This window comes from Myotis myotis, unplaced genomic scaffold (assembly GCF_014108235.1).
Source record: "Myotis myotis isolate mMyoMyo1 unplaced genomic scaffold, mMyoMyo1.p scaffold_m19_p_1, whole genome shotgun sequence".
Taxonomy (NCBI): domain Eukaryota; kingdom Metazoa; phylum Chordata; class Mammalia; order Chiroptera; family Vespertilionidae; genus Myotis; species Myotis myotis.
In genome coordinates, this window is record NW_023416313.1 from 218,059,558 (window position 1) to 218,076,057 (window position 16,500).

At 55.6% G+C, this 16,500-nt stretch overlaps 1 protein-coding gene across 3 annotated transcripts in view; it reads left to right on the top strand.

Annotated features, from left to right (window-relative positions):
• Nucleotides 1-16,500, top strand: part of ITPK1 (inositol-tetrakisphosphate 1-kinase) — a 135,173-nt gene that overhangs the window by 18,854 nt on the left and 99,819 nt on the right. For all 3 annotated transcript variants that reach the window (XM_036316193.1, XM_036316212.1, XM_036316203.1), the window contains one exon: nucleotides 13,262-13,286. In XM_036316193.1, coding sequence (XP_036172086.1) covers nucleotides 13,262-13,286 — 25 coding nt within the window. The remainder of the gene's footprint in view (nucleotides 1-13,261; nucleotides 13,287-16,500) is intronic.

The following is a 16,500-nucleotide window of genomic DNA, read 5'->3' on the forward strand; positions in this document are numbered from 1 at the left end:
ATCATTCCCAGAGAGCTGTGGACCAGATGAATATCCCGCGTCAGGGAAGTGTGCATGGACTTTAGAGACCCCCAGCCCCCCCCCCACAAGGGTGGGAACAGAGTGGGCTGTGGGCCTGTCCTTTGGTAAGGAGGAATCGTGTTTAGGACGAGGCATCGTTTGCTGGTCCTTGGGCTCCTCAGTGGCCATCTTCTTGGGCTGTCCTCTAGCAGGTCATATAAGGAAGAGCCTGCCAGTGTTGTGGACAGTGGGCAAGGGGTGTGGTGTTCCAGACGAGGTGCCAACAGGGTGGGCAGGTGTTTGGAAGAGTGGCAGAACCAGCCTGTCGGGGGAGGGCATGAAGCCAGGTGTGTGAGGAGCAGATTGGGGGAAGATTGCTGGACAGGGAAAGGAGGTGGGCAGATGGGTGTCGCAGGCTTGGATGACACGGTGGACGAGGGAAGCTTCAGAAGGCTTTGGGGGGCAGTGAGGTTATGAGTCATGTTTTAGATGTGGAGGGTCACAGGCTGAGGGGGAGTGTGTAGGGACTGCAGGAGGGTGGCCTGGTGGCCTTCAGGACAGAGGTCTGTGTCTCCTGGCCAGGGAGCTGCCCTTGGCCATACACAAGCATTGTCTTCTGGCTGGAACCAGGGCTTCCTCCTTTTGATGTGTCACTCCTCCTGGCTCCTGGCTTTGGTTGGTGGCAGCTGTGACACCCTGCGTGGGACTCTCTGAGGGATTTCTTGAGCTGTTTGGGGCCTGTTGCCATGGCTCCCAGCTGCAGAGCCTGGTAGGGCATGAGGCTAGGCAGGAAGGAGGTGGGGGCATGTGCCCGCCTGCTGGGATCAGGCTCTGGGGCCCTTGGAGGCCTGGGGCTCATTCTTTCCTCCTTGGGAGGCCCAGCTGGCCCACACATTGTAGCTCCTCTGCTGTCCTGGGACCGGGGTCCTGTGTCCGGCCCATTGCTCTCCTTGGTAGGTCCAGAAAGCTTCAGAGATTGGCGGGGGGGGGGGGGGGGGGGGGGGGATCCTGAGACCTGAGCCCTAACACCTGCCCCACGTACTAGTCTGCCCTCTGTGATGTGGGCATCGCTTCAGCATGGATCCCTCCCACCACAGGTGGTGACTAGATCCTCCGGCCGCATGTACCGTCCTTCCTGTGGGAGCTAGCATCCTCTTCCTACAACCGAGCTGAGACCTGCTTCCTGTCCCCTGCTTTATAGAAAGGGTGCCCTCTGCTCGGAGAGTGTGCATTTGAGGCGACATTATCCTCCAAGGAGCTGTCAACCCGTAGGGAGGAGAAACAGACCTGCCAGCTCCTCCTGCTTCTGGGCCTTACGTAACCCAGGGCACGGCCAGTGCCCACGCCACGTCCGAGGCCAGTCACAGCTCCTCAGGAAGTGCCTTCTGTAGGCCTCCCAGGGGTCATGGGGGTCAAGGGTCTGGGGAGGGAGTTTAGTCCCCCCTGGGGCAATGGATGGGCAGGGAGGGGCAGCAACTCTGTCCAGAGCAGTTTCTCCCCAGAAAGCCTCACCCCCCGCAGACCTGGCTGGACCCCCACCCTCACAGGTGGGGTGGTCACATAGGGTCACGTGATGAGGGAGGTCTTTACTGACAGACAGACCTGACTTTAGATTGTGGTTCTGCTCTGCTTACTTGCTGTGCGTCTTTGGATGTGTTTCTTTCATATATATATATATGTATTCCAGCTTTATGGAAGTATAACTGGCAAATAAAATTGTAAGCTATTTAAAGTGTACAGTGTGATGACTTGATATATGTATAAATCCTGGAAGGACTTCCACCATTGAGATAATTAAAACACCCATCACCTCACATATTTCCCTTTTTAATTTTTTTTGTGTATGAAACACTTCTCTCAGCAAATTTCAACGAAATAACACAGTGTTATCAACTAGGTCACTGTGTCCATCGCTAGATCCCTACGGCCTTATTCATCTTACAGCTGAAAGTTCGTACCCTTTTACAACCTCCCCATTTCCCCACCCCCAGCCCCTGGAACCACCGTTCTACTCTGTTTCTATGAGTTCAACTCTTTTTTTTTTTTTTTTAAATATATTTTATTGATTTTTACAGAGAGGAGGGGAAAGGGATTGAGAGTTAGAAACATTGATGAGAGAGAAACACCGATCAGCTGCTTCCTGCACACCTCCCACTGGGGATGTGCCCACAACCAAGGTGCATGCCCTTGACCAGAATCGAACCTGGGACCCTTCAGTCCACAGGCGGATGCTCTATCCACTGAGCCAAACTGGCCAGGGCCAACTCTTTTTTTTTCTTCTTCTTTCTTTTTTTAAGATTCCACATATAAGCGTTACCATGCAGTATATGTGTTTCTGTGTCTGGCTTATTTCACTTAGCATAATGTTTAGGCAAGTTTCACAATTTCTTTGAATTTCCTCACTTGAAAAAATAGGACAGCCACCCTCTCTAATGCAACTGTGGAAATGAATGCTACATTGACCATCGGAGTGGCAGCTCGTAGGCCCTCCAACCCACCTCCTCCTCTGTTCCCTGTCTTCCTTGCTTGGGAGAGCAGGCTGCGTGGGGAGCGTGGGCCCAGGACTTGCTGGTGTTGCCTCCCATTCGTTTGAGTTGTGCCTCGGCCTCTGAAATCCTCCCTGAAAGTTGAGGGTCTCAGGGGCACCAGATGAAGTCGCTGCCTGTTTCTGGAGTCCTTAGATCAATGCATCCGGAAAGGGGGCTGGGGCTAGGGACTGGCACCTGGGCCTGTTAACGGGGGCCGAGTGGGCTCTGTTGATGCTAGTGTGCCTGGGTGCTGGGCTCTGGCTCCAGATGCCTCTGCGTTTGGGGAGTGTCTGTAGCTGCTTGTAGCCACTTGGCAGGGTCTGAGGGACATGGCCTTCAGTGGAGCCAGGTGACCTTGGAGTGTGTGTGTGTGTGTGTGTGGGGAGGGAGGTGGGAAGGCGTAGCTGGTTTGGGCCTCACTCGTGGGTCTCTAGGTGGACCTAAGGGTCAGGAACCATCACTCATCCTCACCACTTAACAGCCAAGCCTTCTAGGCCTGGGGCTTCAGGTCTCCACTGCCCAGGCCCCTTCCTCCCCGGCCCTGGGCACCTCTTCCCATCAGGGAGCCTGTGTCTGTGTTGGTTACGCCCAGGATACCTTTGGAACCCTGCAGGCACTGTGGGGGCCGAGCACCAGCCTTTTCCTTGTGGACAGTTAAGGCCCCCAACAAACCTCTGGACAAATTCTCCTCTGCCCACAGGTCACACATGGAACATCTGGATTTGTGGGGTGGCAGAGTGGTAAGAGCCTTGGTTTTTAGGTAGACAGGAAGCTGCCACCCCCCCCTTCCACTGTGTCCCCAGAACCTGAATATGGTACCTTCCATGGGGAAAAGGGCTTTGCAGTTGTGATTAAGGTTAGGGATCTTGAGACGGGGGATTATCCTGGGTTATCTGAGAGGGCCAACTGTAAACACAAGGTCCTTAGAAGAAGTAGACAGAAGGGTCCAAGGTACAGAAGATATGATCATAGAAACAGAGGTCAAAGTGATGTGGCCGCAAGCCAAGGAATGCAGGCAGCCTCTAGAACTGGAAAAGGTGAAGGCAGGATTTCCCCCTACATCCCCCAGATGGAATCAACCCTGCCGTCGCATTTCAGACTCCTCACCTCCAGAACTGTAAGAGAATATCTTGTGTTGTTTTCCACCAGTACGTTTGTGTTGATTTGTTAAGTAGCAATAGGACATGAATACAGTGTTCATATACTGAATATGTATGGGGCCTGAAAGGGGAGTGACTGGGCCAAGGTCAGAACCAGGCTCCCTACCCTTACTCACAGACCAGTGGATCCAGTTGTTGCTTGACTCCTTGGGCCGCCTCCTGCTCCCTCTCCTGTACATAGTTGAGGGGTTGGTGAAATATTTGAATAAGGTGTTTCAGAGTTGAAGTTTCTTGAGATTGTCGGTGAGGGTAACTTCACCTTTGGTTTGATGTGACAGCAACCCTGGTGCTGTGCAGAGGGGCCCAGGAAACCCCAAATGCCCAGAGGCCCTGGCTTTGCCCCAGCTGCACATGGTACTCTGCTGATGACCTGTGTTGGTAGTCTTTTTCCTGGTCACCCCCAGGGCGCAGCTCAAAGAGCGTCTTCTGTCACCTTCCCGTCCCCCTGCTATCCCCAGATGTTGGCTGTATTCAGGGGCCTGTGGTTCACACACAAGTTGGCTGACTTGCTTTCCTTGGCCACTTGCTTCTCTATGCAGGGCTTATGGCTTATGGCTTATGGCTTATAGCTGCTCCTGGGCCAGCCCAGGCCTGGACAGAAAAGCCCAGCAAACATCTGATGACAATCAGAAGGGAACTCAGGGCTTGTGCAGTTGGAAACCCAGCACAGGATAGAGACGCCCCCTCCCCAACAATGGCAGGGCTCAAGGAACCCTGAACCTTCCACCCTCTGGGAGTGTTCGCAGGAACGGTGGGTGGGGATGTTCAATCTATTGGGGAGCACAGCCTTCAGAAGTGTTAGCTGCCCAAAACTCAGGCTGGGACACACACCTGAGCACTTATTTTTTTATTTTTAAAAATATATTTTTATTGATTCCGAGAGGAAGGGAGAGGGAGAGAGATAGAAACATCAATGATGAGAGAGAATCATTGATCAACTGCCTCCTGCACATCCCCCATTAGGGATTGAGCCTGCAACCAGGGCATGTGCCCTGACCAGAATCGAACTGTGATCTAGTTCCGTGGTCGGCAAACCACGGCTCATGAGCCACATGCGGCTCTTTGGCCCCTTGAGTGTGGCTCTTCCACAAAATACCATGTGCGGGCGCGCACGTACAGTGTGATTGAAACTTCGTGGCCCATGCGCAGAAGTCGGTATTTTGTGGAAGAGCTGGTATTTTGTGGAAGAGCCGCACTCAAGGGGCCAAAGAGCCGCATGTGACTTGTGAGCCGAGGTTTGCCGAGCACTGTCCTGGTTCATAGGTAATGCTCAACCTCTGAGCCACGCCAGCCGGGCCTGAGCAGTTATTTTAAGGGCTTGTGGTACCTTGAGGATAGGTGCAAAGAAATGATTCAGGCCTTGGGCAGGCCTCCCCCTGCCCCATGGGTGCCAAGGAGGGAAGTGTCAGTACAGGAATGCTGTCATCTTTCTTCCTCCGTAGCTTACCTTGCTTTTTAGGCTGATGATAAATAACTTAGCATTCTTGGGAATGAGCAACTGCTGTGAAGATTCTGAGCCTCTGAGTCATTAGCCCCAAGGCAGGGGGCTAACAGCTGAGGGGGGTGGTGGTGGGGGGGGGGGGGGAGTCTGCAACAGGCTCTTCCAGCAGCCTCTGTGCCGCTCCTGCTCCTATAACCTCCCCCTGCAACTTAGGGCCCAGCCCTATTTAGGAGAAAGAAAAACTACAGCACTTGCAAGGAGTAGTACAAATCTTAAAAAGACATCAAAGTAGAGAATTTTTATATTAAAAGGTAGGGGTGTGTCAAGCACCATTAAGGGAATTTCAAGATTAGTTTTCAGATAAAAAATTTGGGGTGATTTCCAGTCTGAAAGGGTGACACTTTGGATGTAGCAGAACACACCCTCGGGTAATCTCCAGCCCACCCCTGCCTCAGTTTCCCCATCCTGAAGGTTGAGGCGTGTTTAAAGGTGCCTCAGCAGCAAAGGCCTCTCCGCCCTGGAGGTTCCGCTTTCCCGGGAAGGTGAGTCACTGCCTCTGCCTTCCGCCCACATCCTGGGTTCCTGAAGAGAAGCCGCTTCCCGCTTCCTGACCGACCGAGCGCCTCATTCGGCTCTGCAGGAACACAGGCATGCCGCGGTGACTTGGGTGCCCTGTGGCCCGCCCTCCCCTGCCTCCTCCAGGTGGGGCACCAATAAGGGAAGGTTTTTAGTCCCCAATCAGGGGAAGGGTGCCACCCCACCCTGCTCAAAACAAAACAAAACAAAAAAAAGAGACATATGGCAGCTTCCAGTTTATTGGGTCTTTCCTGGAGCTGTCCAAACAGTTCAAATGTCTGTGCTGGCTTTACAGTTCTGTTCATATGCTGCCTTTATATTGGGGCATTTCAGTCTCTGGAACTATTAATAGGAGGAAAATCCAAAGTATGAAACTATCAGCAAGTGAACCAGGCTGCCCAGGAAGCAAACAGGCAGGGAAGGCTCCGGATGGAGCCCTGGCACTGGGAGGCTGGGACTCCAAACACCAGCCGGTGCGGGGTCTGCCGCGGGCACGGTGCCTAATAAAGAGCACGGTCTCTGGCCTCAGGGGCTCCCCATCGGAAGCTGAGCACAGAGCAGTCTTAAGTGTCAGAGGGTTGAATGCCTAAAGAGCCAGCATTGCTGCCCGGGAAGGGCCAGGCAACGGCCTCTCTGTGAGTATGACGTTTGAGCTGTTTTTGATGGGCGAGCAGGAGTTTGCCAAGGAGGAAAGGCATTCTAGCAGAAGGAGCAGCTTCTAGCAGAGGGAGCAGCTGGTGCAAATGCACTGAGTTGTGTCTGGCCTGGGTGTTTTTGGAGAGCAGGTCCGTCCTGGGAAGCTTTGATGAGAGGAGGGACTGGCACTATTTCCCCCCACCCCCACCCCCACCCCCGACACCTTGTATTCCAAATGCCACATGCCAGGTACCATAAGAATTTGGGATGCAGACAGGGGACACAAGCCCTGTTTCCTCAAGGAGTGTTTACCAGTCAGGATAGGCCAGGTTAGGCTGCAAAAACAAGCAACTCTGGGAGGTTTGCAACAAAGGTTTGTAGCTTATTCAGTGTTTACTCTGGAGCTGTGTGACTCTCCAGGGCTGGTGTCCTCCCTGTGGTGGCTCAGTGCTGGTCTTCTGTATCCCACATCCTTAACCTCGGTAACGTGGACAGTTCAGGCCGGGTAGTTCTTTGTTTTAAGGGGCTGTCCTGTGCATTGTAGGGCCTTTCCTTTCTGGATGCCAGAACTTTGCCTAGTTATGATAAAGAGATGTCTTCAGGTTACTAAATGTTCCCTGGGGGCAGAATGGCCCTGGTTGAGAACCACTGCTAGCCAAATAGTTCTCTCTGGTTCCCGGCCTGGCTTCATCGCCACCCAGCCCGGTTTCTTTCCAGGAATGGGTTTGGACTGGCTTTGGGAGTTGTCGGTGTCCTCGTGCTCCCACAGTCGCTGAGGTCTAGGAGGACTGGCCAGGGAGCTGGGCACTGGCAGTTGAATGCTTCTACTTGGATGTGATATTGGCCAAAGCAAGGCACATAGCTCTGCCTAACCTGGGGGTGGGGCTGTACAGTGGAATTCCTAGAGGAGGAGAGCTGCCTGTGCTGGTGGCCACCACTAATGTCCCCCATGGAGCTTTCAGCGAGGCCACCTCCACATCTGTGCTCGGCGCTGGGGTGCAGAGGCCCAGGGGGTGCGAGGGGGGAGCCAAGGAGGGTGGGCTGGGTGTTGGTGCTGGGGTGGCTTCTGAGGCAGCGGGAACAGCATGTCCTCTGCATGCATGGGCGAGAGGAGGCCCAGCCACCTGTTCGGGGAACCCCGAGTCCTTGGCAGGGCAGGGAGAGCAGGAGGAGGTTGCCTGCAGGCCTTGTGGGTACAAAGGGACTTTGTATTGGGGCTTCTGAAATCTGGTGATTACCAAAGTGTGCTCTGAACAGCTTGGATGAGCGTGTGCAGGCTTAGCACGGGCATAATTACACGCTTCGTCTCTAAGTGGGTGTTAGCGCTGTGCAGGTGCAGCTGCTTTCTCCTTGCCCGTTGGTGGGGGAGCCTGCGTTTCTGGGTCGATTCCCTCTCCTGTGACATTGTTCCTTGGAGGCCTGGCCTCCCTACACAGCCGGCTGATCCTGCGGGCCCTCTCTTCAGGGACGGCTTGTAAGTGACTGTGACCTTGCACATTGCAGGAAAGCGGTTCTTGATGAGGGGCCCTATTTTTTCAAGCTTCACTCATTGGTCACTGCTCTGCTCTCTCTGAGCTCCTGAATTCTTCCAGCTGTCACTGGACCGTCTCTCCTCGTTGGTCAGAGGGGACCTCTGTGTCTCGGCCTGCATCTCTCTCCCCTGCTGATGCACCATCTCACAAGCTTCACTTGCTTGTAGCCCTCAGGTCTCATACCTGCTCAGGAAGGTCCTGTTGGACCAAAAGGTCGTACCCATTTAACAGATGTAAAAACTGAGACCCAGAGTGGCTAGCAACATGTGCTGAGCCTACTGGTTTTCACGGGGCCTTGCAGGTCTGCTGATCGATGGGGGTCATAGTCCCAAAGTGTCTAGTGATACCTGATGTGTCTCATCCATGGCCTGTGCCTAGGGCCTGACATGGCCTTGTGGCTTGGGCTAGTGGATGCTTCTTCTTGATGGCCCTGCCTCCTGGGGCTTCTGGGGAGCTCTTTTCTCCTTCTCCTGCCTTGGGTCCTCTTTATCAGCTCCTTTGCCATCCCCTCTCCAGGCAGGTCATCCAGGGTAACTTCCGTCAATTCCAGGACCAGGTGGCCACTGTCGCTTACTGAGGACCTGCTGTAGAAAGCAGGGCAGTGGCCAGTGACAGAAACTCAGTGTAAATTGGTCTCAGCAAAACCCCGCAGCTGGAAGCCCCGAGAAGACAGGCTTGGGCAGAGAATGCTGGCCTTTACTTCTGGCGTGACCCCGAGAGTCTGAGCACTCAGAGGCAGCAGGGGCTGTGCCCTTTGCTGCTGGGAGTCCCAGGACCCATCCTGGGAAGGATCAGCGATGGCCTGGCTCAGGCTGCATGCCCATCCTACAGCTGTGTGAGGTGCAGGCCACATACCCACCCCTGGAGGGGGGCGTGGCTGCCTCTCAGTTGTTTGCCCTTCGGAACCACGCAGGACTGAGGAGGGCAGTTCTGAAAGGCAGGAAGGCCGGGCAGAGCAGCCCCTTGGCTGGGTTCCAGGAGTCTCCTCATTTGACAGACGAAACTGAGGCACTAGGTACAGTTGGGTCTGGTTCCGTGCTCTCCTTGGGGACGTGTCCCACCTCATGCATTTCCATAGACAGTTCCTGAACTGTCTGGTCAGCTGAGTCCTGGGATTCTAACCACTTCCTGGCACCACCGTGGTTGCAGAGATGGACACGTGCCCAGTTCCCGGGAGATGCCCTTTTCGGCCCTCTCCTGGGGCTGGCGTGCGGCCTCCCCTGCCTGGAGTGTGAGCATCACAGCGCTTTCTGGTTCTTCTGTGCCCTTCATTCCTGTCCCAAGATCTGGCAGGGCTGCCCTGGAATGAAACCTGCTCCCCTCCCCCGTTGTTGGGCAGATTTGGTCCTGCTACCAGCAGCACCGTTCCCACATCTGGCCGCTCCCCAGCAACACCGGGTGCTTGACAAACTCCGGCCTGTTTCCCAGGGTCCGAGTCTTTAAATGGCTCTGAATCGAATGCTCCCACGCATGGCAGTCCGTGCCCCGGAGTGGGTGTGGCCGCAGTTGCTCGTTGAGAGTTTGGAAGCTCTCCTGGTGAATCCTGAGCTCTCTCGCTTCAGCCAGTCAGTGACTCATGTCCTTCTCAGGCATCTGCTTCCTGCCAGGCGCTGGGAATGCGGGCAGCTAGTGTTACCTGTCATTTAAAAGATAATTTAAGAAAAGTGACTTCTCTAGCTTTCGAGATTATATTAGAGGCACAGGGCACAGAATTCAAGAGATGCAGGGGCATGCACAGTGAAAAGGAAGTCTCCCCACCCCACCCCTCCCCTCCCCCCTGGCCACACTTGCCCTCAACAAGAGGCTGCCCTGTGACCATTTTCTTGTAGTGCTTTCAGATTCGTTCTGTGTATTGGTTGTGCTCAACCCAGATAATGTCTGCTGAGCACAGAGTTTTACACCTCATGTTCACTAGCAGTGTCTTAGAGAGCGTGAATGCCCTATGTGTGCCTGGAGCACATCCTCATTCTTTTTAGAGGGAAGGGAGGGGGAGAGACAGAGAGAAACATCAATGTGAGAGAGACACAGAGGTCTCATACCTGCCTAGGAAGGTCCTGTTGGACCAAAAGGTCATACCCATTTAACAGATGTGACAGCTGAGACCCAGAGTGCCTAGCAACGTGTCCTGAGCCTACTGGTTTTCACGGGGCCTTGCAGGTCTGCTGCTCGATGGGGGTCATAGTCCCAAGGTGTCTAGTGATAACCTTCCGGATGTGTCACATCCATGGCCTGTGCCTCCCTCACGCACCCCCACCAAGGTACATGCCTTTGACCGGGAATTGAACCCGGGACCCTTCGGTCTGGGGGCCAACGCTCTTGCCACTGAGCCGAACCGGTTAGGGCCCTCATTCTTTTTAACTGCTGCCTAGTGTTCCCTGATGTGTGTGCCCCTTCTTTGGGGGTGGGGGAGAGGTCACTGCCCGTCGTTTGCTATCATAGACAGTGTGGCAGTTGACAGCCACAGCCTGCAGCACTTGGCGTATTTGCATGTCTGTGGGGTGGGATCCTGGAGTTGGGGTTTCCATGAGGATCAGTTAAGCACTTGACAACCAGCTCTGGTTTCTCTTCCCTTCTCCCCGCTCCTGCCTCCCTCTCTCCCTTCCCTGCCCCTTCCCCTTTGGTGTTAGGATTCAACTTCTGGACTTTCTGGTCATGGCTGGTTTCAGGAGCCTGCTGCTTGGGAATGGAGGTTGTGGGCACCTCTGTCCTGTAGGAGTTCCTGACGAGGAAGGGAGCCCAGCAGGTTTCGTTGTGTTTTCCTGAGCGGGCTGCTGTGTGTGTGTGTGTGTGTGTGTGTGTGTGTGTGTGTGTTTCACCTGCCCCCTGCCCCCCGCCCCCCGCCTCCCCCTCAGTCCCCTGTTACACCATGGTCCTGGAGTATGCAGACCAGGCTTGCCCAGCTCAGGCCTCTCTCTGCTCATCAGAGTAATGGGCCCTCCCTGCCCCTCCGTCGGTGCCGGGGAGGGCATCTGTGCGGCGGGCACTGGGGTGCCTTAGCCCCCACACCGTCTGGGGGGGATGGAGGACTGACGGGAGCTCAGCCCCCTCCTTTCTGCCTGAGTTGCAGCTTCTCCTGTTCTTGGAGCCCTGGCTGCCCAGGAACTGTGCTCTCACTCCTGGGAGATCAGCCGCACTTCAGGGTTTCAGCCTGTCTGTGCTCGGCGTTCTTTGTTTCTTTTATGTTTCCAGTTCCATCTGTTTTCAAAGTTAGAGGCCTGTTTGTTTGCAGGCCTGGCGGGGGAGAGCTGCCTGGGAAGAAGTCACATGCGGACAGTGGGAATGACAAGGCTTCGTAAGGGGAACGACAGGCACACGGGGATAATCTGGATGCCACAAGGATTGACTCAGAGGGCAAGACTCAGGCCCTGGCCGGCACCCGGGGAGGCCCTGCACCTGGTGTGGGTCACGTCCACGTGCCCTCTGGCTCCCCAGCGTCCCTGTCTGTCCCACCGTGCGGTCTCACTCTGGTCATTTGGCGCTTCCTGGGAACTTACTTCTCCCTCAGCTGTTGAAGATTTCTGTACAGAAGCAGGGGGAGGGAAGGGTCGGGGGTCAGGTGGTACACTGAGCCCAACCTGGCCAGTTCCAGCCGAGTGCCGAGTGACGGTGGCAGTTTACTGTCACTGATGCTCATGTGGAGCCAGGACAACCTGGGGACGAGGCAGGGCTCCGAAATAGTGTGGGCTGTGAGCTGGTGGCTGGGTGTGGCCCAGGTCCTGGCGATGCTGGCTGTCCCCTGGCCGCGGGCTCTGGTGGCCCAGGGCTGTGCTGTTGTGTCCAGTTTGTCCCTTCATGGAGTCATGGCAGCTGATGGGTACTGGCCACCATTCCTTCCAGAACTGCAAAGAAGCTGTGTGCCAGTGTGGACCCCGGGATCAACCCCATGGTTTTCAAATTGGGTTTGGGCTGGGGGTTCTGTGAAGGTGTTGGGTTGAGGGGCAGGCGGCCGGGCACACTCCGCACGCAGTGTGACCTGGTGAGCCGTCTCCGCTCCGTCTTGCTGTCTCAGGTAGTGGCTTCCTTGTGAGGTTCCGCTCCTGGCCGGGCTCTCAGAAGACTCTGGGGCCCACTTGTTGCATGAGCGAGTCAACAAATGGAAGGTTGGTAGGTGTCCCCTCAGCTGTGCCATGTGAGGGGACAGGGCCTGTTCCCCAAGGAGGTTGGGCCAGCTCCTCCCGCAGACCGGGGCCCCTCAGGGCCTGAGCTATGGCTGTTGCATTTGTTGTGCCTTTTCTGCAGCCTGTGAGCCCCTCAGGAACTGAGCTGTGGTTTACACACTTAGGTTTACGGAGCATCTCTATGCTGGGCGGGCACCATGGCTAGGCATGGCACACAGTCACTGAATCTGCCACGGTCCCTGCTCCGAGGAAGGGATGTGGGCCAGTAAACTCGATTCCTGACCTCTCCTGGTCCCAGCCCTGAGCATCTACGGGAGGCCTGGCCTTTTTTCCAGGAAAGTGCATATGGGCATGCCATCTATGGTCCATACGGACCCCTGTGCTTCTCCAGCTCCCCTCGCACCAGTGACAGAGGGCCCAGTAGTGGTACCCCAAGTCCTCAGGAGCATTCTGGCTCTGAGGGGATGGGGTGAAGGGGGGTCAGGGCTGGCTTCCTGTGTGAGCCCAATCCTAAAGGCTGAGATGGAAGGTAAGGACCAAGGCTTGGAGATGCAACCAGCCCTGTAGTCCTGCTTGCAGTGAGAATGTGGGGCGGGGAAGGTCAAGGTGAGTGAATCGTCAGGGAGCCTTTGTTGCTCTGGGGAGACTCCCATCCCAGGCTCTGTATGGGGCAGGTGAGTCAGGGCACTGGTATTGGAGATCAGAGGCCCTGGGATTGTGGGAGAGAGAGACGGAGATGAGGCCCAACCCCGGGGGATATTGGTGAGGCTGAGATGGTTGAACCAGGGTCAGAGGGTGGGCAGGGTGTCAGTGGGGGCCAGAGATGGCTGGGAGTGGACAAGCAGCTGGAGAGACTGAAGCTTTTGGGGCTCCTGCATGAGGGAGAGTGGATGGGCTGGAGTGGGACAGGCTGGGCCAGACCTGGGGGTAAATAGGGGAGTGAATATGGGGGTGGGAGGGGCCTCGGGCAGTGCAGGCTGGACAGGGGTTGAAGGGGAGATGGCTGGCTGTGAGGACTGGGGTCTCTGTAGGCCTCTGGCCAAGTCCTTCTGGGGAACAGCCCCCTCTTTCTGCCAGAAGGTGGCTTTGAGGACCGGCGGGAAGTTCATAGACCTTCCCCTTGAAGGTGAGGCTGTTCTGGGGAGCACAGCCCGAGAGGTGCAGCCACCGGCTCTCCTCCCCTCCTGCCTTCAGCTGGCTGTAGGGAACATTCTGGAAGGACACTTCCTGCCTGCCCAGTAACCTTTGTTTTCTTTGTTTTCCTCCACAGGAAGCGAGGGATAGAAGTGGTGCAGGTGAGTACAGGCCCTGCCTCCCCCACCTTTCAGGCCGGGGCCTTTCAGCGCTCACCTTCCTCCCTCCTGGGGTCTGGGCGCCTGCTTCTCACCTCTCTTCTCTCTCGTGCATCAGGCCTTGAACTTCTCCCCACCAACCTCCGTGATTCCCTCCTGGGCAGGGCTTGGGGTTGGGGCTGCTGGCCTGTCAGGTTTATGGAGTTGCTGTGGCTTTGTCTGTGGACAGAGCTGGCTGGGGGAAGAGAGGGGGCTCTTGGGGGTAAGGGTGGGCGGGTGAGGGGGGCATAGCCACCCAGCCAGATGTCTGTGGTCCTGATGCCCCCACGGTTTGTCTGTGCCTGTCCTTAGGCTCTGCTGAGGGAGCACGAGCCCCCTGCTCTTGCCTGGGTGGTTTGGTCCTGGGGGTGAGCCCTCGCCTATGTCAGACCTTCCTGTGAGTGGTGCCAGTTCCAAGACCACTCCTGTCCCCCCCACACCCCAAGTCAGGGTGTGTACCTTCCCGCGTGGCACCCCTTTTCTGCTGTCAGGCCACACCTGACCTTCCCAATGGGCCCCTGGCTCCTGGGTGGACTGAATCAGTGGGGGGCTGACCCCCATGTTGCCTCACCCTAGGATGGACTTGGGTTAGGTGCGCACTGGCTGGAGACAGAAGGAAGGAAGGACAGAGAGAAGCTCTCCCAGGGCCTGGAGCTAACTCAGTGGCCCAGAAATAAAGGTGCCCGCCTGCCCTGAGGGTGGTTGGTGATGTGGGGCGAACTGTCTAGTAGCCTTGGCGGTCCTTCCTTCTGGCCTCCCTTTTCTGCAGCCTGTGGGCTGAACTTGTCACCCGGAGGCTGAGGTTTGTTTGGGGGGAGGAGGCGATTAATTCCTGGAAGCCTGGTCATGGCTCTAGCATTTTCCTCCAGGCTCTAGTCTAGTCTCTGCGGAGGTGCTCCTGCTGCTCGTGCTCGTCTACTCTGAGCTTTCTGTGGCCCTTACTTTCTCTGTATCAAAAGGGGAAGTCAGAGTTCAAGGATGGCTGAGAAGTTTGCCTTCAGGGCATTTCCGATTGCTTGACTGCGGGTGCCTGGAGGGTTCTACATCTAAATGGCTGAAGGGAGGGATTGACTGACAGTGCCTGTGGGGCCGGTGGTTCCGAGGTGGGAGAGGGCCTGCATTGTAAGTTTGCCCTTCTGGGCCAGGTGGCTCAGCTCCTTCCTGCTCCAGGATGCTCCCGCTCCTTTGTGTCTCAGTCCTTCCGATGGTTACCTTGTAGCTCGGGGTTCCCTTGCAGGTGGCTGTCCCACCCGCCGGGCCTGGGCCGCAGCTGGAGCTGAGTGCTTCCCTGAGGCCAGCTCCAGCCTCTCCTCAGGGCCCACTCGGGAATTTCTGTTGGGAGCCATTTTTGGAGGAAGTGACTATGTGCTCACCAACAAATACGCTGCTTAAAAGGGGAAGAAATGTGCACGTCCTCCAACACCTGATTCCTGTTCACGCAGATTCCAGATGGGACACAGTGGGGTGCCACCCCCACCACGCGAGGGGGAGGCCTTGGAACCTCAGGGCGTGAGGGACAACCCGGGGGTCAGTGTGTTCAATTTACATGGCTTCCCCCGGAGGATTTAAGCTAAAACCTTAATCCACTTAGCCTGTGGCTGGAACTGGAGACTGGAGCCATTATTTTAGAATTAAGTACCGGGCAGAAAGTTATGAAATCTTTCTGGATGTATCTGCTGTTCACTTTGGTGGTGCCATGGGGAGGAAATGGTGGCTGGGGACCAGAATGAAGCCAAACTGGATGCTCTCCACACCGGCCTCTAGAAATAAAACCCACCTCAACGCTTCTCTGTTCACCTCCTCCTGGCATCCCCGGGTGTTTGAAGAACTTGAAATTTCAAGACACAGAGAAACTCATTGCAAAAATGGGAAGGGAATCCATTTAGCTGGTTTTTAAAAACCAGCCAGGCTTCTGGGTGCCAAATTGCAAAATGGAGATAGAATTGATAATAAACTCAGTCTTATTCTAGCAGGCTGTGGCTGCTGGAGATGACTGGCCAGTCACTTAGGGGTCAGTGATGGAAGGGCTGCCAGTGTTTCCTGTGTCAGGTGCCCTGATGGGTATTCTCCTGTTTTGTGCAGCCACCTAGTGATGTGGGTGGAGTTTTCATGTCTGTCTGGAGATGAGGAAACAGACTCAGATGTTGTGACGTCTTTTGAGGGACTCAGCTGTTAAATGGTTAGAGCTGGTGTTGTGCCCAGATTTCATGATTCCCAAGAACCCACAGGGAGCCAGCGAGTCCGATGCAAAAGCAAAGAGTCATTCATTTCAAACCTAGGTTTGGCTCCCCTGCCACACTCACCGATGCAACGGTAAGCTCCAGTGGCCGAGAGAGAGAGAACTCTGTGTGGAGAGAGGTTTTATAGGGGTTTGGGGTAAGGGGAGGAGAAAGGACTGTGGGCCCTGCTGATTGGCCAGGCGTGAGTACACAGGATGTGGTCATAGTGATGGCGTGCACTTCCCTTGACTATCTTCCGGGAAGAAGCTTGCTGAGCACATGGCCAAGTTAAGATGAAGGGCATAGCCCTTACCCTGGGGCAAGGTGGAGGGCGTACTCCTCGCCCTTTCACTGGTAGTTGAATGCGGGTCTGTCTCCAAAGCCCACATGGTAATAGGCTGTCTGTCCATTTACTAAAGCCTCTCAGGCCTCTTATCACCTGGGGATTGGCTACCGATTAGTAAAGGATGTTGGGCCTGTAGGCGGGAGGGAGGACCAAGACGCTGGTTAGATCTGCAGTGCTTGCCGTCATGGGAGTTACTTCTCTCCTGCTGTAAACGGCAGCAGTGACAGTGAATGCCTCATTTACTTGGTTCTTTGGGTGCTGGGCATCGGCGGTATTTACTCTGGACAAGCGTGTGTGTAACCTCTCCCGGGCGGCAATGGGAGCACATTTAAGAAGTCCATTTTGCAGCTCCTCGCTTCCTCGTGCTCATTCCCACAGCTGACCTGCTGGGGAAGGAGCTTGTAAACTGTCCTTCCCGGCCACCCCTTTACATCGGTCCCCCTCCCATCTCCACGGAGGCAGAGCACCGAGTGGTGGGGAGCAAGACACTTGGGTTCACGGTTCTGGCTGTGTGACCTCAGTCTGCCTGTCTGTTAGATGGAATAACGATGGTACCTGTCCCCTGGGAACGTTGTTAGGCCACATGCAGTTAACTTGGGTAAAGCAGGAGGCA